This window comes from Ixodes scapularis, unplaced genomic scaffold (genome assembly GCF_016920785.2).
Source record: "Ixodes scapularis isolate PalLabHiFi unplaced genomic scaffold, ASM1692078v2 PGA_scaffold13__105_contigs__length_92229423, whole genome shotgun sequence".
NCBI classification, from domain to species: Eukaryota; Metazoa; Arthropoda; class Arachnida; order Ixodida; family Ixodidae; genus Ixodes; species Ixodes scapularis.
In genome coordinates this window covers 45,561,933-45,583,936 of record NW_024609839.1, presented here as the reverse complement: position 1 = coordinate 45,583,936, position 22,004 = coordinate 45,561,933, and the positions used below count along the sequence as shown (strand labels likewise).

General features: G+C 47.1%; 1 protein-coding gene across 1 annotated transcript; it reads left to right on the top strand.

Annotated features, from left to right (window-relative positions):
• Window positions 1-1,611: 1,611 nt before the first annotated feature.
• Window positions 1,612-20,218, top strand: LOC8042881 (MIT domain-containing protein 1). Its single transcript, XM_029977259.3, has 6 exons — window positions 1,612-1,764; window positions 1,836-1,937; window positions 4,905-5,041; window positions 5,369-5,455; window positions 10,174-10,286; window positions 19,744-20,218. Exons 1-6 carry the CDS (start codon window positions 1,626-1,628, stop codon window positions 19,910-19,912), a joined length of 747 nt encoding a protein of 248 aa, XP_029833119.2. The 5' UTR covers window positions 1,612-1,625; the 3' UTR covers window positions 19,913-20,218.
• The last annotated feature ends 1,786 nt before the right edge of the window (window positions 20,219-22,004 follow it).

Below are 22,004 nucleotides of genomic sequence, written 5' to 3'. Positions count from 1 at the left end.
CTTATGGGGGTCACTTTCGAGTGCAGACCGGAACCCCGGTTTATCGCTCTAAGCCCCTCTACCTCGTTGTTCCGGACAAAGGTCTATACGACCCAGGGGGGTAAAGGTGGGTGAGGAGGAGTGGCAAATCCCGTGCGCAGACACCCGGGGTCCCGAGTGAACGATCGCAAAAGAGAGCGACAGAACACGAGAGAAAGAAAGCAACGTTGCCATGGGAAACGCGAAGAGTGAAAACTCTCAGCAATATAAACAGTGATAATTTAACGTTGTAAACTAAATTCTGAGCTATTCTAACGCTTATAAAAAGCAATAAAGTCATTACGCTGCATTAACTTCCCTTCTGTCGAAATCTCGAAAATCTGGTGGTTGCGCAGTTTCGTATTCCTCAACCGCGCCCAGCCGCGCCCCACCGGCGAAGCCGGGTATATGGTTTAGTTTAGCGTTAACGCGAGGCCGTACATCTGCGCGCTATCATCTATGCAAAAAAAAAAAAAAAGCTTCGAAAGGAACGCGAATACCTTTCCACCGGTAAGTTCATGGATTGTTGAAGTTCACGAAACTGCTCTGATGATGTAACCGTGTTTGGGACCCCGAGGGTCTGCCTGCATGATCCGCCGCTTGCGGCAGCCAGAATGTATGGGAAAATGGCGGACCTTTTCCTCTAGAGTTAGTATGTATGATCTCTATGATACGACCGCAGCGCCGCCACGTACATCCGGGACCTTTCTACGCTCGCTGTTCGTCGAAGCCTCATCCCACTAGCCTTTTCTAGTATGCGCCGTTTTTTTTTTTTTTTCCGCCGCTTGGTGGCGGGTTTGTCGATGGGTCTTTTCTTCTTTCCGTACTTTATAAACTGCATTTGTTTCTTTTTTGATCTAAAATACCGAACAAAAACTACATTCATACATAATTGAAACGGTTCGCGACACTTACATTTGGTATTTCGACTAAAAAAAAACTTTTAGCGGCTCTGACCAGTGGTAAGCCCAGGACCAAAGACGTCACATATTGCGCGCTTTCGGCAATGCGGGTCGCCCTCGTAGGTGGAGGAGGTTTCCGCGTCATCCGGTTAAAATATGACTCACTGGTATTTAGTGACTCTCTCCGTGCCCGCTGGCTTGCCCGAACCCCAAGAGACGTGTAAACCGCAAAAAGGGTAGACGCTTAAATATGAATATGAATAGTGCAACCAGCCTCTGCCGCGTTGCGTCAGTACAGCGCAGCAGAGGTTGGTTGCACTATTTTAACGCAACGCAGCAGAGGCTGGTTGTACTATTTCTCCACTAAGTGGAAACAACCATGCTGTACCTTTTTTTTTCATCTCCGTACGTTGTTTGACGTAGCCTTTCCAGCCTAAGCACAAGGTTTGATACTACAAAAGTGCAGTCCTCGTGTCATCCTTCTTTTCATAGTTTGGTCTTATTTATTACGTAAATTATGCAGGTGATATTGTTGTCTGCTTGTACTGTAAGCACGTTTAGGCAAAGATTATGACGGGAAGCCCTACCTCATTGCGGGTAGCCATACTTTTGTTTTATAGACTAGGTGGCGCGAGCTACCGCCCGTTATAAAGGGTACAGCCGTTAGCATCTATCTATTCATTCATTTATTCACGAAAGATAAACATGGCGGCGCCCAGCGGATACGAAAGAGCAGCAGTTGCGGTTTTGACGAGTGCCGTTGAACATGATCAAGCGTCGCGGTACACATCAGCGCTCGTTTGCTACCAAGAAGGAATCCAACTTCTTATGGACGCCATCAAAGGTATTGCTGTGCCCCTTCACGCAGCCAGACTGTAAACCAATGGCACGAGTTCATGAACCCATTTTTTGCAGAAACGACAGATGTCATCAAACGAGATCACCTGCGAAATCGGGCCAAAACTTACATGGACAGAGCTGAACGCATCAAGGAGCAAGTTCGGAAAGAGAAAGCAGGTCAGTGATCTCACTGGTGGCATATGAAATTCCACAGACATTGCTAGAGATCGTAATGGATTCGGCCCTTGTAGAGTTCCTGTATATGCTCCGCCGGAGGGGGGTGCAGAGTTGCGCATTTGTTTCCCCCGCGCCGCCACGCTGCTATTCGCCGAGATCGATCACGTGAGTAGCAAAGCATCCAGCGCCGTGTAAAACAGCCATAGCTACGGTCGCTCCGCCGATGTTACACGCGCCACGGCGTATGTTCCCCTGCTTTCACCTCCTTCCCCTCCTTTTCTGTTTTTCATGCGCGGCGCCGCTATTCGCCGAATTCAGTCACGTAACGAGCAAAGCCTCCAGGGCCGTGCGGGAAAGCCGGCGCTACTTCCACCCGCCGTGGCTGAATGCGCAATTCTGCTACCTTAGGTAGCTATATTGTCACGAATGACAACTGATGAGACTTCGAATAACTGCAGACGCTAAACGTTTAATGGGGCGAACTTGTGCCCAAAACAAAATAAAGAAAGAATAGCGTTGCAGGCGTCAATATCGGCGGAACAGCAAGATCGAGCGCTGGGGCTAGACTGACTCCGGCACGCCATGCGGAGCCCCTTTTGTACACGCGGGGGCTTCTGGAACAATCGGCCTAGACAATTCAGCGCGTAGAACATTCTGACCTAGAACTAGCATCACGGTTATCGAATTTACCAGAATATCACATTACAGAGTCAACAAAAATCTGTTCCCGCGGCCAGGCATCAAACTCGGGCTTTTAGTGTGGAAGGCAAGTGCGATAACCGTAGGGCCATGAGCGCGCTGCCTGCTTGGTCAGGTGCGCTCGCGGCAATATACAGGAATTCTAGGCCCTAGGCAGTTGCGAGCACATGGACCAGCCTTGATTGTGCGTATGGGGCCACTTTTCTGCTGGCTCGTTCAGAGCGGCGATGCCTTTTTTATTTGCTGCTCTCCCGTCGTCGAAGGATTGAAGAAGCTGAACTGATGAAGTTCGTGGGGCACAGTATCGATGCAGTAAATATGTTCTTTGTAAAATATGACTCTGCTGGAGCATCTTTAGATCGAAAGGTTCATGGCAACCAAACCGGTTGTTCCGACACGCCCCGTCACTCGCCAATGCATGTATGGGCAAGTTTGTGGGAATAAAAGCCAACGTTCGGAAGCTAATAAAAAAAAAGGGGGGGAATCGTCAGTTAACACAACTAACGTTACGGATGGGTTCTTAAGTTATCAGGGAGGAGACTGTAGTATGCTTATTAAAGTGCCACTACACATGCCTTGCACGTGACGTCACGGTAGGGAAAGACGGGGCCCTGCGCCATGCTAATGGTTGACTTCACACCATGCGGATGTGCTTACCAAGGTGCAGGATGCCGGTAACTGCCCGGACAAGCACTGGCATGCACCACATTTCAACAAAGGTACTATCACGATCAATATGAGCGCGAACACTGCTCCACGTGGCCCGTGGTACTATCAGTGCCCCCTGTCGCTTGCTCTTTTTACAGCGCCAAGGTGGAAAAGGTATCGCCCATGCTCGCACCGCACTAACTTCTTCCCTGTGCGCATTTGTGGTCCTTTGCTCTTGCAAACCTCACGCGGAGGAAATAATAGGCAGTCTTAGTTGGTTATTTTGATACTTTCGGTAACATTATGATGCATGCTTAATTAAAGGCATCAACGAAGTATTGGGTATTGTTATCGGAGTAATGGGAATAATCTACTAAAACTTCCTAATCAAACGGACGACCCTAAACATATTTATACAAGTTATTTTTGCTGGCGCACATTGCTAGTGAAAAATGCTCTTTGTCATTGGTGAACAGTTTTGCGGTTTCGCCGGCCGTTTTCGCTAGCAGACGGCTCGGAAGTTCAGAGTGGTGCGGCGATCGCTAGAGATGATATGTCTGGACCACAAGGTGCATTTATACTTCAAAGAGCAATTGACAGGGGGCACTGCTAGCACCGCGGGCCTCGCGGTGTGGTGTTCGCACTTGTATTGATTGTGATAGTACCTAATGTACCTACCTAGATGTTAACTTTGAAAAACTTGCCAATCATTACGATGATGGCGTACAGCCAGTACGTGCAACATTTTTCGGTACTACAGGCAGAAAGTTTCGGTATGCCGCGGCGACGAAATTTTGACACTGAGTGCCCTCGTTTTGGCAAAAAAAGCTTCATTGCTTGCCAAAAAATTTGACAAGCGACTCTAGGACGCTTGTAGTAAAATTGCTACGATTTTGCGAAGTATTAGTAAACAATGCAATGTGACCGTCACACTCTAAATCCAGAGACAAGGAGAAATAAAATAACGGACAAGACGACTCTCATTGTCCTGGGGTTTAGATTATGATGTTTTCTAACCAGCTCACCTGAATGCTTTCGCTTACTGCAAAGGTTGCCGTGTCGCGGACAACACAAGCCGATGCCACGGCAGTGGTGTTTCGGCAAGCATGCACACGGGGGCCGCCGCCAACCGATCGCCGTCTGGCCGGACTTGCGGCATGACACTCTTGCCCGTAGTCGGCAGGGAGCCCCGATAATTCGCTCGAAACGTGGAAACGGCGTGATGAAACAAAAGGCAATGGGCATCTACGTCACAAATGGACAAAGCAGATGCAAGAGCATGCACGAACATAAACAACTGTAGAAAAGTGCTGTCACTCGCTGCCATGAAATGCGTCCCGCAAACTCAGTAACGCGCGGCCGCATCCCTTCCCTGCCACTCGTGCTTTCTCTTACTTGACGGCTACTCTGTCGCTGGGCATGTCGACGAAACGATAATGCGTAGCAATTGCTACTGCCGAGCGTGGCGCAGTTTACCGTGGCTCTCACTGCGAGCTGCCGCCGAATTAACCACCAGCAGGGTTATTACCAGTGTTTGACGTCATCATGTGACATAGGTGCAAGGCACGTATAGATGAAACGATGCCTCATGCGAGACGTCCGTCGACGTTCACTTGGCAGCGGGAACTTACCACGAGCAGATCCACATCGAGAGTGGCTCCACGGGCCACAGCTACCAGCAAGTCTTCGGCCACCTGCTCGACGACACGGTGACCGCCGTTGAGGTGGACGACCCATACGTACGTTCCATTCACCAGGCAAGTTTGTGTTGCCCATGGGGTGTACCGCTTTAACGGCTCTTCTGTTGTCACAGACAGGATGAGAACATCACTGAGGAGCATGAATTATCCCGCCTCCAGCGGGAGCTTCTGACCTCTGATAACACTCGGGTGTCTCGTGAACCCCGGGTGTGCTCGCGAACCCTGGGTGTGCTCGCGTAACAAGCACAGCAAAAGGCGATGAGTGCGCGATAAAAGCTGGGCACCTGAGGATGACTTTCTGTCAATCTCGTTCCGTCTGTGACAACAGCCAGAGACACTCGGCTATCGAAAACGGTGTTGCTGATTTGTTTTCCGGTGACATAGGTTCAGAACTTTGTGCGCCTTTGCGAACTTCTCAAGAAGAGGTGTCCGTGCCTGAGACGGGTCGTCCTGACAACCGGATCCGATCAGGTACGTGCAGCGTCGGCATTTTACTTCTTTTAAAGGGCGGCTCCATTCTGTTCCATAAAGATTGGCGTAGTCTTTGATTGTACATGATGAAATACTAATAATAAATGGTTCTGTGTAACTTTTTTCCCCGGGAACTCTAGTATTTTTAGTCCAATCTTCATTAAAAAGAGGCGGGCAACAATTTATGGGCTTCGGTCGAATGATTGGGGGGTTAGTCTGTCACTTCTAAAATCAAGAACAAAAAACCATCTTTGCTTGTGCGTCAACTTTAACAATTAGCAGTAAGAAATCAAATTGAGCAGCTTGCGGTTTGTGGTACTGAACCCTATCACCGTCTTTGGAGTCACGTGCGCAGTAATGTCCCTCGGGGGAACGCGGACGTTGTGCTTGGGTTCTGTCTGCAGCATATCCCACGCTCCTCCCGCGATTGTCGACTTTTCAATGTTCGGTTCAGTCACGACAGAACACTGCATGCAGCCAGCGTCGCCGTTGGTTGGGGCGGGCGGTCAAAGTCGACCTCGCTCAGTGGGGACAAATGTCGAAGCTACCCGCTCGAGCTACTTGGGCTTCCCGCGCTGTCAATAAGTGAAAAATCTTTTACCACATCTAAAGGGTCAGTGACACCCACCCCCCAATATTTTGTTTTCTTTTTTGCCAGGCGATTTAATATGGTGTCATGGGAATATCCGATTAAAATTTTGCTGCAGAATCACGTATATTTTCAATAAATCCGAAAATCTCGACAGCTCGAAACCGAAATTTGAGCACGGAACTTTTAGCCGGAAATCGCGTAACCACATCTGACCAAGTTTTTTTTTTTCCTATGCTTGTTTGGCGAGTGAAGCAGACGATGAAGTTGCGTGCACCGTTTTTCGTGCTATTGTTCCACGCTCGTATCCCACGAACGACAGTTCCGAAGTAGCAGCCCCACATCCATCGCAACGTTGGTTCGTCGTGTGCCGCCATCGCGTCGTCCAGCCTGCGGTATGTCGCCATATTGGGAATGATCTGAACATGTACTTCCATGACCTGTGCAACATTTCTTTTTTTTTTTGGAGGCCACAGAGATAGTGTTTGTATTATTTTCTATTTTGAATATGGAATGTGTGCCTTAGATTACCCACGACTTTGAATATATTTAGTACACATAGTTTGAACGCCACGTGACCATAAAAAAGAGAGTGAGCGCGCCTGAAACTGGCCAGTACTCGGCCAGTTGTTTTCGGGCCGAAAGAAAACGAATTTCGAGCTGCAAATTATGTTCTGGGTAGTTGGACTCTTATAGGAAGTATTCACTGGACGCCATATTTGTGGGTGCTGTTTAAAGCGCATGCTCAGAACGAGCTCACATCAATAAGCTGCAAAGACCGGCACTCTTGATGGTGCGGAATGCACGTTGCAAAAGAACTGTGGAAGCTCGTCGTCAGCACGCGCTCAGAATTCTCGCACACAGGTATGGCCGCCAGTGAATACTCCATATAGGTCGTGTTCAAATAAAAACCTCGGTGAGCGTGAATACCCTGTCAGTGTCCCTTCAGCAGCCATGGCTTCAAAAGTCTTCTTGGCGCGGTGGTTGAACGTCGGGCTTAGAATCTTGGGGTGCAGGGTTCGATTATCCTTGAAGGACTTTCAGAATTTCGTTCTTGATCTCAGTTTATCCGCTTACCACTCTTCAGCACATGTACATTCGTTTCGTTCTACAGATCCTAATTCTTTCGGGAAGGCTGCCAAAAGAAATGCTGTCACATTTAAAATAAGTTGTGCTTGCCACATGATGTGAAAGTGATCCAAACAGTGTATATTCGAGCTGTATGTTAAACAAAAGAGCAGAGCGAGTAAGTGGGTGTGACACCTAGCGACGGGAGCATCCGCCACCACCTGTCGCCACTCTGGCAATGACAATGGGACGACAAGGAGGCAAGAATGGCCTCCTAACCCTAGAATCAAGATCAGGGCTCGAGATATTTGTATTTAAAGGGTTCACTAAAAAAAGAAAGAGTTTCGTGTGGACATCTTTAACTCAGCAAGGCCGCCGGCAGTGAGCAGTCGGTCATCGGCAGGGAGTGCCCTAGTGCCTTGGTAGGTCTTACTTCTGGATGGGCAAAACCACTCTGTCCGTGGGATCATTGTCGTAGCTGTTTCTGGGAGCCCATAAACTGTCTGGCGGCCATTCTGCAGTTCTTTTCTTTTGCTCCTCGCAATTAAGACGCATGTGAGAAGCACATAGAAAGACACCCTTTGGTCATCACAACAAAGTAGCTAAGCAACATTGTCGTTCAATTAATCCTGAAAAGTGTGTAAGACAACTGTGAGGCCGTCGTGAGATTCCATCGTAACCTACGTAAAGCTTTTGATAATTTTGCTTCGTGAACACGAACTTGTCGTTAGGTTTCGTCATACTCACCTTTTTCGTCGTAAGATTGCGTCATCAATCTGGAGTTGGTGCAGTTACGGACGCAACATTGAGAGCCTCTGTATCCTTTGCCAGCCATTGCCACTGGGCATTGTAGATAGGGCCTATGCAGATGCAGCATAATACGCTATATCTGGGCGATGGGACCTGTATCTATCATTTGGTGTGAAGCAACAGTGCGTGCAGTGCACACAGACTCATGCACCTTCCACGAATCATGTAGGCTGCAATGAGTGCACTGCTAGTGCTGCCTGCTAGTCTTGCTTGTAGCAGCAGAAAACAAGCAAACAGTTGCAATGCACATGACATAGTTAGCACAGTGTTGACTGTGCCAGCATGGAGCTATATGGCGGCGCCGTACCTTGTCCACTAGGATTAGAGGATTATGCTGACTTGCCGGATCTCAAACTTTGTTGATTAGTGAATAAACGCTTAGGCCGAATTATTTCAAGATACCTTGTGTCTGGTCTTTCTAGGTGATGCTAAAGAGAAGGGAATTACTTACTCAATATAGAAATTGAGATGGAGTTGCCCTTTGATGGTGCCTAGGAGTCAGCTGTAGGCTATGTAAGAATGCAGTAGAAGCTCTGCTTCGAGCATGCTCTCATGCTTTTGCTATGTATGCGACAAAGTGTTCTCGAATGCACAAGGCTTGTGCTGGATGCTTAGCCTCTACTGCATGTTTAAACTGTCAACGACCATAGTAAAATGTGTAGTGCCTGACGTGCCACATTTTCTTCCACGGCATTGTGGAATGCAAATGGACTAACCGATATAAACTACCAAAATATCAAGCTGTGCCCACATCACAATAAATGCCCACCCACTACTCCACTACTTCTAAAGGTTTGAATAAGTAAAGGACACATCAACAGGGTCCTTCGTTTCTGGGTTTTATTTTTTTTCAACGACTATTTTAACGTCCGTCCAAAAACTTATTGGCATAGTTTTGGAAAGTGCCGAGTCAGCATGATGAACTCAGTCAATAGAGGGAGGGCAATCCTAAACAAGGACACAGGAGGGAGACGACCATCGGAACAAGATAAAACTTAGCCTATGTTGTATCCTGTTCCGATGGCTGTCTCCCCATGGGCCTCCGTGTGCCCTTGTTCAGGATTGCCCTTCCTTTTTTTGTGCCCCTGGTATAGAAACTCAAAGCTCCCAAAGTATTCAATGGGATTTTGCCCATTTTGCTGTTGGGGCCATCCGGCTTAGCCTTGATTTTATTTTGTGTGCTTTTCCATTTAGGGTCGTAGTCTGAAACAATTTGAAGAGAAATTAATTAATTTTTGTAGAGTGACGTCAAAATAAAAAATAAAAATTCCCCCGTTCCGGAAATGATGTCATGGACATGAAAATAAAAATAAAACCAGAAAACGAAGGACCCTACATATCAAGTGCCCTCTGCGGACGTCTGGAGAAACCTGGCTAACCAAGATGCTTCTCTGTGTCAGCCGCTTCTTCGAGCACACCAGGGCAATGCAATCAAGCTTGACGTGCACACACCAGTGTTAAGCAGTGGAGCCTGCCCTACCTTGTGCCCTTTTTGCAGTTTTGTTCTCAAACCTAACAAGCTCACGCCCCCACTTGTTTTAATGGCGTGTCAAACTTTTGGGTGGGTGTTTGCTGGCCATTGACTCAAAACATGTTCAAGGGTTAGGATTTCCGAGGAAAGTGTGACGGGATGCCACGGAAAGCATTATGAAATCTGTAACACATACTTCAGTGGACAATCTGTACAAAACAGTGCACAACTGAAAAGAAAACAAAATTTTAAACGCGCCCCGACTTGAATCGAACCCACAACCTTGTGATTATGAGCCGAACACTCTACCACTGCGCTAAAGGTGCATGGCAGTGTGTCGGTGCCAGAGGGAGTGGTGGTGCAAGCAAACGCCGAATGCGGAATTCAGTGTTCATACATGTTCCAGCAGTGAGTAGGGATTAATGATTAATGCGCACACACATTAATCATTCTAATCAGAGCTGCTCGCTTTTCCACCGTCCCCATGCACTTTCATCTCCTCCTCTACCTCAGTTTTTGTTCATATAACCCAAAAATGAATGAACCAAAATGACGGCTGAGTCTGCCACAAGTACCAAAGAATGCCGCGGAAACATTTTGTGCACACTGACTTCATCCCTAGGATACCTTGTACCTAGGGATAAAGCCCCTAGGATTCCTTGAATGTAGAGAATCCTACATTGAACCTAGGAATTTTATGGTAGATAGGTCCCAAAATTGACGAATGTGAACTTTTTCATGACATCTGGCATACCGTTGCTCTTCCCTGTAACAAAACAGCACGACCAACAGGCCCAGTTCGACCGATTGAACCAGGTGAAGTCCAGCCTCGCTGACCACAAGATTGAACTGACCGTCAATCTTTCGGGAACTCTGCATGACCGAGAAATACGGTAATCTCTTTTCCTGAAACTCTTCCTCCGGTCAGCCGTTTGTTTGTGGGTATGAGACACGAGCCGCCATTCTTGACATTACTGTTGTATTTGAGCACACAGGGAAGTTACTGCCAAATACTTATTCTGGTCTGGCCATCAGCGACTGGCTTGCTCTCGTGATTCCCGAGAGTGTGTGCGCTGTCGGGTCCCGCGGCCCGTGGGCCCTGATCGTCGTCTTTGTGCACAGCACTATTCAAAACAAAACCAGACATAACACATCTCTCCCCTTTAGAGACAGTCACCATATCATTGAGTACGCTGTCTCGTGCATTGAGCTCTGGATAATGTTGGAACACTGTGTGCCTCGGGACGTGTAGTGGTCACTGGGTTCGACGGATTTTGCGCATTGTCCACTGTTGGATGGCTCAGCACTAATGGGGATTGTCCACTGCGGTAAAAGACCTCGAGCCGGCTTCACGCTGCTGTCATCCAAACACGTCTCAGCGATTTGATTGGATGACCTGGAAGCTTTGGAGTTTGGTTGCCGATGGGGTCCTCATGCCATCAAACTGCACCTTACTCAGTTGCAACCAGCCACGAGCAAGAGCCAACGCTCTTTGTGAGAGTTCCTGGCGTCCACCGTACTGTTCTTGTCAAGTTTCTCACAAAGACGTCTTGGCCGAGGGAAAATTTCCTGGGAGTCCAAGACTCTGCTTCTTCTATTCTCCTTCCTTGATCAATGTGTGGGCAACCCAGGCAAGTGTTTGCTGTTAACTGTCGACCAAACATTGTCATACTTAGCGTCTGTCCTGTCTTCACACCTGCAGTCATGTGTTGCTTAAACATAAACTTAGCGAGCCTACATGGCAGATGGGGTTCTCCCCAGGAATCGTATATCATGCGAGCAGCGGAAAAGGGGAGGGGGGGGGGGGCAGTTTTTGCGGCACGATCTGGCTTGTCGATGGAAAGCACCTTGCGTAGGCTCTCTAACTTTGTGGCCCTGTAAGTGGCGCCACACCGCAGTGATAAAGAAAAAAAAAAAAAAATTGCCTTACGAAAAAAAAAAAGAAAAAAGTGGGGAAGGAAAAGTGGGAGTGAGCGAAGAGGCGAAGGGGCGAAGATAAAGCAAGCCATGGCATGAGCAAGCATTGAGCAGTCAAAGAAAAGTCATCTCGGCTTTCTGCTCTCTGCCACTCACCGCCTGCTGAGAGAACTGCTGCGCAGAGCGCGGTCGTCGCATCTGTTTCTTTTGTGTTTCTCCTCAATTAAGCACCCCGACCCCTCGTCACCCTCCCTCACTGCCGACGGCACTCTGCGGCTCCGCTCTCCTTGTTTGAAAGAGGGGCGGCAGTCGGTGATGCGATAACACGCAATAACGTGCCAGTGTGCAGGCCTGCTGAGTATGACTGTCTGCAGCTATGTGCGCAGGCGAAATTGCACCGTCATCCTATCGCATAATCGAGCGGTGGGCAGTCAGTCGGAGTATTGGGCGGCAAAGCCACTGCCGCCCACTATGGGGAGATCCCTGATGCCAGGCTAACTGTTTTGTCTTTGGCCAGTGCTATTTCGGCTTCTTTTGTACCGTCCTTTCGTTCTGCCCGTTTGTTGCCGGGTTGTATGGTGCACTGGTGATGTGTTTTGATTCCGTTGTTCTCGAAGAAGAACTCTTCCGTTTCTTGCAATGCGAACGACGTACCATTATCTGTGACCACCTTTTCGGGCAATATGAATGTCGCGAATGAGTTCCGAAACTCTTTGATGACGGAATGTGATTGGACGTTCTGCATTTGGCGTACCTCGAAGCTACCTGCTGTTAGCGTCGACGACAATTAGGAACACTTTGCCTTCCAGTACACCGGCAAAATCAGCATGGATCGTTTCCTATGGCTGCGATGCCTAGTGCCAATCGGAAGAAGGCACTTGTGGTGGAGATTGCTGGTGCTCCTGAGAAGGAACGCACAACCTTGCCTTTCGCTTTATGTCTTTGTCTTAATTGGGCCACCAAACATAGCCTCGAACAGTGCTTTTCATATTCACCATGCCTCTGTGGTCAGCGTCTAATAACGCCAATACTTGAGCTCCGCATGCGTTAAGTGCTATAGTCCTGGTATCACGAGTCGGACAGTGGTTGATCGTTGAGAGTTTATTTGCTATACTCTTGTATGGACGATAGTCTTCGCCCTTTAACTTTTCCAGACTTCCTTCTTGATTGTATGCATGGGTCGAGAGCATGTTTTGCCTTGCCAGTTTTGCATTGTGCTCTGTTGACAGACGAGTAATGGGAGAACATGACACCATCAAAACGTCTCCAGGGATGCAAAATTCGTCAATAGTCGATGACAATGGCGACCTGCTGAGCCCATTTGCATCCTGGTGGCGCGAACCTGGCTTGTACACCAGGGTGTAATCGTTTGCACTATACTTTATGTACCATCTTGTCATGCATGGCGATAACACCTGTCGGCGTAAATCGCGATGTGGCGCCCAGCAATGTATTCGTGAAGTGACGGACTGCGTACACGATGGCTCACCCTTCCTTGTCTAGCTACTATCTTTCGGCAGCTCCCAAAGTTCTTGACACAAACGGGGCTGGGGCTTCACGTTTTATGTCATCTTCTTGGGACAGAATTGCCCCCACACTATACACCTTTTCAAAAAATGCTGTGTTAGGCCACCGCCATGTTGCTGATGCTGATGCGGCTGGTGCGACTCTCGCGTCCCATATCAGCTAGAAATTTCCTGCCACTATCTTGGACTGTGGAAACCCGCTTAGAATGAACCCACAAACAGCGAATTATTCTCGATATCGAACTCACAGAATCTTTATATCAAAATGAATGTATAATTTACTTTTTATAGCGAACAGCATATTGGCTATATCAAACCTTTTCACCCGAAATGACTTCCAAAAACGCGCAAACCATCATCTCCTAGCCTGTCCCTTCCCCCCCCCCCCCCCCCAAAAAAAAAAAACAGTAGGGAAGGAAGAAATGTTTAATAGCTCAAGTTGCGAACAAAGTTGAGCGAAGAGAAGCGATCCAGAAGGGGAGAAAGCTAAAAAATTCACTCTGCACGCATGCAAAGAAAAAAAAATTATCCCAAAACCGTTGCTCACGAAGAGAAGCAATTCAGAAAAAGAGATAAGCTAAAAAAAGAAAAAAAAAAAAAAACTGCACGCATGCAAGAGTGAAAAAAAAAAAAAAATAATAATAAAAAATGAGTAACTTTTTAGCGGGTGTTACAAGGCGGAAGCGAAGGGATGAGAAAGAAAGGAAAGCTCTTTCCTTACAACGAACGTATCATGGAAGTTCGTTGTAAATGGGTTTTGCTATATCGAATTACTTGCTATGTCGAACTGATCATAACGTTTCCTGCTGTTCGTTATAAATGGGTTTGACTGTACCTATGTTTTGTATTCAATGTTTTCTGGCCCATCTTGAAAGTTTCCACTTAATTTTTCTGATGCATGCTGCATATCCTTTCTGTGTTATCTTCCACTCTGAGAAATAGGGCTGGTGAGTACCTGCCATTCAAGCGTTTCTGCTCGACATTCACGGAAAAGAAGGAGGACAGGGACGTTGAACGGCCCTCGACACAATTTTTCGAACAATGACAACTGTTCTCTCCCCTCCCAGTGATAAACCGCGTAGAGTCCTTCTCAGTCATAGCCAAAAATAGTTGTTTGGGTTGTAGTCAGTCGCGCCCGTTCCTTTGCTGTGGTGCTGGTGTGAAAAAATTAAGCTCTCCCCAAAACGTGCCCCATACTGAAGTCACCTTGGGTTCCGTCTGATCGTCAAGATGTGACTGTTGTCGACTGTGATTGTATTATTTGAGATCTTTCTCAAATAAATTCTTTTCAGATAACGCTGCATTGTGTGGTACATACAATATATTGTTTGAATGTTAACATTTGCTAAATTGTATGTCCGTATCCTGTCCATCGGTAAACACACTATTTGTGAGCGTGAAAAATGCATGCCTTTTGGCTATCTTCTGTTGTAACTTATTTTTGACAGCTAAGCGCTTTGTCGTTTGACACGCGGCTAATCGTGCATCGCCGTCAAAACTTGTCGTAAAAAAAGAAACGACAACTAACACTCCAGTCGCATTCGTTCGGTCGCGCACGTACCCAACAAATACAGTTGAACCTCGATTTAACAAAGACACCGGGGCCCGCTAATTATTTCGTTAAATAGGAAACTTCGTAAAATCGAGGAAGGGAGACCTCGCGCATAGGCTGCGCGGGGAATCCAAACTAGTTCGTTAAATCGGGAAATTCATAAAATCGGGTTTCGATAAATCAAAGTTAAACTGTATAGTTAACAGTCTTTTTGTGTTTGCTTTGCTTTTTTGTTTTTTCAAATGTGGTCCAATGCTTTCTCTATGTCCTCGGGAGAATACATACACATGAAACAGAAAATACACCGAAAAAAGAGAATTAAACTGCCAAGATGGTGTGCAACTGCGCATATCGAAATCACAGTCCACTCAGTGAGGTTTAACAGGGACCCTGGTGAAAGTCTAGCCTCAAACCCAGTGACTGGACTCGAAAACAGTTTGTTGCCCCTGGGGTCGAGTGTTTTTTCGAAAGGTGTATAGGGTATTCCGTCGCACGAGGGCAGCAACGGCTTGTTTTCATTAGAGTTCCTGTATAGGCTCCCTACGGGAGCCAGAGTTTCGCATTTGTTTTCCCCGCGCCGCCACGCCGCTATTCGCCGAGATCCATCACGTGAGGAGCAAAGCATCCGGTGGCGTGCAAGAAAGCCACCTTTACGGTCGCTCCGCCGACGTTTCTCTTGCCCCGGCGTATGTTTCCCTGCTTTCCGCCTCCTTTTCCTCCTCTCCTGTTTTCCATGCGCGGCGGCGCGCGCGGCGCCGCTATTCGCCAAATTTAGTCACGTGAGGAGCAAAGCATCCATCTCGTGCGGGAAAGCCGGCTCTACGGCCACGCGTCGAGGCTGAATGCGCAACTCTGCTACCGTAGGTAGCATATACAGGAACTCTAGTTTTCATCATAGTCTGCCTACAATCTGGGCTTCTTAACCAGCCTCTTCATTTCACGAAATGCTTCCCTGTGCTTGTTGTTTTTCCATTCCCAAGGAACATTTTTTTGAAGAAGCACGTAGAGGTTAGCTGCAAATGTTGCTCTATTCTTGAGGGAATCGGTCGTAGAAGGTCAGCAGCTCCTGAAATGCTTGCAGCTCCATCTTTCCTACTGGCTCTGTCATATCATCCAAGTACAGGGTGTCACAAAAGAAAATTTACACGGTCTTTTCCACCGCAAAAATAGACTAGGCATCACCGAACGCTCATTCTCCGCCCAAAGGTAGCGCTAGAGGTCACAACCAGATGCCAAAGTTTCAGCCCGATCCGATGAATTAATCAAAAGTTATAAGTGATTTTCTGAAAATTTCAATGGGAGAATGGCGGCCGACGGAGTTTTCAAACACATGGGGCTCTATGGCACTAGAAACCGAAAACAGGTGAAAATGGGCTCCATTTTCCCATTGAACTTTTCAGAAAATCGCTTATAACTTTTGATTAAGTTGTCGGATCAGCCTGAAACTTTGGCATCTGGTTGTGACCTCTAGCTCTACTTTTGGGCGGAGAATGAGCGTTCGACGATGCCTAGTTTATTTTTGCGGTAAAAAAGACCGTGTAAATTTTCTTTTGTGACACCCTGTAGATGCTTGTTTCCTGTATGTTAGGCAGCGTCATTTCCATTGTACGCTTCAAAATTGCTGGTGCCGCTGATACCTATTCCAAAAGGCAGGCATTTCACTTTGTACAAGCCCTTGACAGGGTTAATGGTCAGAACCACTGCTGTATACTCTTAACACCTTCAACTGTTGATAGGCTTGACACAGATCCACCGTCGAGAATATGGCTCTTAGGTTTGCCAGTACCTCAGCAGTTGGTAGCAGGTACTGCGTTTTTCGATGCAGTGTTGTCTTTACACCTGTAGTCCCCACAGGGTCTGATTTCGACACTCTTTATGGACGAGGACTGGAGGTGTAGCCCATTTTGAGTGTTGCACTGGCTCAGTTATGCCTTGCGTCTTTAGTCGGGAGGGCTCTTGAGTGACTGCTGGTAACATTTCTAGAGGAACGGGAAGTTCCAACTGAACTGTGGGTCCAGTGTAACCTGAAATGTCGTTCTGGAAGACTGCGGCGTGTTGTTGCAAAACTAGTCGCATCTCTGGTGGTGTGCTGTGCTTTTGCACTTGACTGATAGTTTTTCGACTTGAATCTGATGTATGCTCGAAGAGATCCCAGGAGTTTTAATTAAACCTTTGCCACTCCAAGTGCGTAGCTCAATGTCATCGTGCATACGGTTTGGGGGATTCCGAAGCCACATTTTGCTAAAAGTCTCCTCGCCGATCAGCGAACAAGCGGCACCTAAATCAGCTTCGAACTGGAGCCTCTTGCCTTCAGTTCGAAGTGTCGCACGAGGTTTGGGGATGTCTCTGTTTGTCTTCAGCTTGTTAAGCTCATAAAGTGAGCATCCAGGGTCGTGTACTGCCAGTCTTGCATCTGTCGCTGCCATGATGTGGTTAGGTAGTTTCTTTGTGCGGTTTGGTTGCTCGGTGCTTTATCTTGGCAACACGAGCCTTTTCAACATGCTTGCGCTTGTTGCAGTACCTGTGGTCCGTGTTTTGGAAGCATCAGTCTTGCGGATCATGGTGTCCTGCGCCAGTGGCCGCGTGGTCCCTGGTGTGCCGAGGTTTCCTCGCTTTTCTTTTCAGTCTCATTGACTCGTGCTTCGACCTTGCCCTCGATTTCTTTCTGTCGCTTAGATGCTCTCTCTACTGTGTCTGCGACGTCGAAAGCTGCTAGGAATGTTGAGTCCCTTTCTGCGAATAGGCATTGCCTCAGCAACTCCCCTTTAAATTTCTTGGTGTTCGTTTTCACGAAAATCTATACTGGACTTGTCAAGTGAACGAACTCTGAAGGGATATTTCTGGATCAATTGGTTTAATTTGTAAGCTAAAATACCTTCTTCCAGCCTGGTTAAAAAAACAACTGTGTATATCTCTGATTCACTCGAGGCTGCATTACTGTTTATTGGTCTGGGGGACGACTACAGCAAGTAATATTAAGCAATTATTTACACTGCAAAAACGCGCAGTTAGGTCAATTGATAATTTACCTTGGACTGAATCGACTTCCCCTAGCTTTATTAAACATGAAATATTAACGTTGGACAATCTTTTTTGCCTAAAGGTCGCAATTTCAGTTCATACTCAAATAAACACGAATCCCGCAATATTTTACGAAACATATTTATCCAAGCCAACAAATTACAACTTGAGACACCAGCAGTTTTCAAAACCTAAAATAAGAACTTATTACGGTACACAAAAAATATCCTACCAGATAACCAATCTTCTTAACAGAAATTATTGTGTATTCGAGTTAGCCCAGACATAGCGTCCATGTTTCTTTTCAAAAAATACCTTACGGTATACTTCAATGTGCCTAGTGTGTATTCCTAGTATAGTTCACATCAAAATAGATTGTACATTTTTTGTTTTGTATTTTTATCTTCTGAGATATTGTTTTATTTTTGATTTATGCTGTTTTTGATTCATTTCCTGTGCCCTGCTGCTGAGTGCTGTAACGGGGGTTGGGGAGCTAGTCAGGTGATTCGTTTTCGCCTTTTGTCCCAACCTCCCTGACAATTGTGTCAAAAATAAATAAACAAACAAACAAACTCGCCGGTTAGGCCGCAGACGAATCTGTTGCGCAGCACTACATCCGACGGCAGTTTGGTGAAAAAACAGAGCGCTGACGAGCTGGTGTAGGTTTACCATTCTTTTAGACCACCTGAGACTGGGTGGAAGAAACAAGACGACGTCTCAAACACAGCTAACCACTTTATCCAGTGCTCCCTCCTTTTATACATCCTGAACCCAAAATCGTCACCAGAAAGAACACACTCTAAACAATGGCACCAAGGGGACACGCCTTGACCTCACAGCCTCGCTTGTCTTCACACACAAAAGAAAAATCACTTTGAACCAAAAAAAGGTACACACATCAAAACATCGGCCGACAGGAACATGCCTTGACCTCGCAACCACCCTTATGTTTACAAAAAACAAACAAACAAACCACACGAACCGACTGCAGTTCGAACCCACCGACCTGTTAACCTCCTTTTTTTCCCCTTTTCCTTTACGTACGCATATAAACAGAACAAGATCAGGACTAAGGGGCTACCTCTCGGGAAAGACACAAGACCTAATCACTTCATACTCGCAGAAAAGCTTTCGCACTATCACTAAGAAGCATAGATGCCTGGCTTATGCAACTGCCGATCGACCTAACTTTTACTGTCTCTTTTACAACCCTTTTGACGTCATTGACCTCTTTGCATACTACCGTTGTACCGGGCCACTCGGCTGTGCGGTTTCTGCACATGCGTTGCAATTTCGGAATTAGGCGCTTTTATCTTTACGTTTCTTTTGTGTTCAGTTAGTCGATCGTTCAAGCATCTTGAGGTCTGCCCTATATACAGTCTAAGCTCATTATAACAGACCTGGTTACAACAGACATTTGAATATAACATACCGATTTGTGAAGTGCGGTTGGTTTTCCTCTATGCCCCATTGACTCAACTTCATATCTGCATACAACATACTCCTTTTACAACAGACCGAAATCTTGGTTAAAATCAAAGTCTGTTATAACGAGCTTAGACTGTAGTACCTAAAACCGCAAGTCATTGGTATCTCGTAAACGACACCAGTTTCACAAGGCACAGGTTTTTCCCTGTGGCTCTTTTGGCACCCTTTTTCCTCTCTTTGGAACGCAGTGAGGTTGCCCAACTTAAAGTCCGAGCTGAAGGCCACATTAACGCCAAATTGTTTTGGCACACGCTTTTACATTGTGTGACACGGTGTGAAAATGAGGCATCACTGCGAGCCTATTTCTCGATTTGTCCTCTGCCTTTCCCTTTTCCCGGCTGATTAAGGTCACTTGCCTCCCGGTGAAATCTCCCTCGTAGCGTACATTAATCAACCATTGCCACTGCCCTCTGACTGCGTTAGCCATGAAATGAACACAAGACCTGTTCAGAGCATTGGTGAGCAACAATCTTACGACACTCGCCTTTATCGTCTTAGAATGGCAACTCTTTTTTGGGAGTACTGGTTTCGGGCCCTGTTAGAGTATCGACAGGGAGGCTCAAGCCCGCACATATTGAATCGTCACACCAAGGTGCACCAGTGACTAAATTGGTCAAACCAACCGACTGCAGAGTTCATTTTTCAGCTTAACATGTCTAATCGACAGTGTAGCGGTCATCCCACCGACCCTTGGACGGGAAAGGAAGAGGAGGATGAGACAGTGCACTTCTCCCTTTTAGTAAACGTTTGGGGATTCAGAAAATATAGTTAGTTCAAGTAACTCCTCAAAAATCGCCGGGGTACCCCTTTAAAATGTTCCTCTCTCTTTGAACGGCGGCTTTTCAGGTTGGACAGCGGCTGGATCATCAAGATTGGCCGAGGCCTGGACTACTTCCGACCGACGCCCAACAAGTTCAGCCTCGGATTCTTTGACCACGACCTCAGGACGTGCCACGAGACGACCGTCGACATCTTCCACAGAGACTTTGTGCATCCGGTGCCCAAGCCTTCCTGATGTAAGCCGTGCTGTTTGTGGTGATTGAGAGGCGTGTTGAGCGTGCTTGACGTGACATTTATGCACGCTTAGATTTAATGCAAACACGATTGGAAAGGAATCGACAATCACGAAAAGACGTCGGCAGCTCAAAATCATGATTCCTTTTTCTGCACGTGAGTGGCCACTCGAGAGTCAGTAGCTCAGGGCTTCTCCGCCCTCTTTTACTCTGTCCCATGAAGTGATAACAGTGAAGTTGGAATATATGAGAATAAATGACACGTTTATGGCACAGCTTGATCAATAAAAGTGATAAAATGCTTTCAATGCAATTTTTGTGATCGTCAAAACGCAGAAAGCACGTCGACTTTAAGAAAAAACAACCTGGAATGCATATTTCAGTGATGTGATTCTGTGCCGATTGCACCAAACTGTGCCAGGGGGCTAACCCTGCTGCATCCTGCTACATTTTGCCGAAATATAGGCCAAAATCCAATTTCGGCTGCCTTTCAAAACGGAAACAAAACTGAGTACAGTGTAGGCCGCATATAACGTATGTCGCGGGAGTCGCGAAAATCCGCACTATAAGCGGTACCGCGCTATAACCAAAACATCAATTTTTCAGGCCAAAATACATGCCATGAGACAACTTACCTTTGTAAAAGAATTTATTTTATGTTAGATGAAAAATAAAGCTTAGTTTGAGGAAAGTCTTTATTTTACCAGACTAGTACACTTTTCTCTCAAGTGTGTCACACATTTTGAAAGAAATGAGCGACTTTTGCCTGGCGCAGCCTTTTAACTGCGTTGCGGGTTGCGGACGAACGTTGCGAGCGTTCAGGATTGCTAGCCCTTATCACTTTTCTGCGGCGATGAAAACGCGTGAAAATTCGCACCCTTTATACGGTACGCGCCAGTAATACCTTCAACTTGAGCACAGGCATGAAATGGTCCAAATAAGAAATCCGGGCGACGTTCGAAACCGCAAATGCTAAGAAAGCACCACTGTAGTCGAAGTAAACAAACACGATGACACAGGCGTTTCTGCCGTCTTCAGAGTGCCACCACGACATCGCCGCACGAGTAGGTGGATCTTCCCTTCTAGTATGTGCTGGGTTATCATAGCGACACACAACGGAAATTCACAGTCAAGGATAGTGCTTTTAAGCGGAACGATGAGCTTCCACCACGCTGTCTACGTCGACGATCACAACCGACGCCATGTTTGCGAATAGAAGAAGCCGGCCTGCGACCGGGCATGCAACACGCGCGACCAGTTCTCGACCTGCGATTGGTCTGACACATGCGTGCGTCCCCCCCGTCGCTATGGCAACTGAAGCCTCTCTCTTCGCTTCTCCCCGCTTTTTCGAGCAACCTCCTTGCCCCGCGAGTGCCGTTTGCGGCTAGTGCCGTTATCTAGTGTGGCACAGGGAAGCGTGCTCGCTCCGCTGGTCGGTCGGCGCGGTCGGCAGGCTGTTCCAGAAACCGCACTATAACCGGTATTTCCCTTCGCGCGCCTGCATTTTAAGCGGTATGTAATTACATGGAATTCTATGGGAGGCGAACCGGTGGTTTAAAAGAGCCGCGTTATACCCGGTCCTGCACTATAAGCGGTTACGTTGCAAGTGGTCTATACTGTACTGCAAAATGCACGCATTATGTGGCGCAAGCGGCCGCCTGACACAAAGTACCCTGCATCAATTGTCCATCCGGTCTTGCATGGTTTTCCTGCCGTCTCGCATTTCGTGCTCTCGTCATCTCAAAAATCTCATCTCGCGTCTTTTTTTTATTTTTTTTTTATTTTCAACGATAGACACGGGTTTGTGCAATACCACCTTGAAGACAAGACCTGCGTGTTTCCTCCTCTAAACGTCATCACTAGTAGATACCCTCAGCGCCCCCTAGGCGGCCTGGATAAGCACCATCGTCTGCTATATCGTCTGCGACATATTCTGCTCCATCGCCCACTTCAGTGGTTTGTGTAGCAGATAATGAAACAGATGCTCATGCCGAGTGTCTGTTGCTATAGCATACAATGAAGTTAGATGTCCACTTGGAGCGTCAAATGCACAAGTGAAAATGCCTTACTGCTGTGTGAACGGCTGCAAAGCTC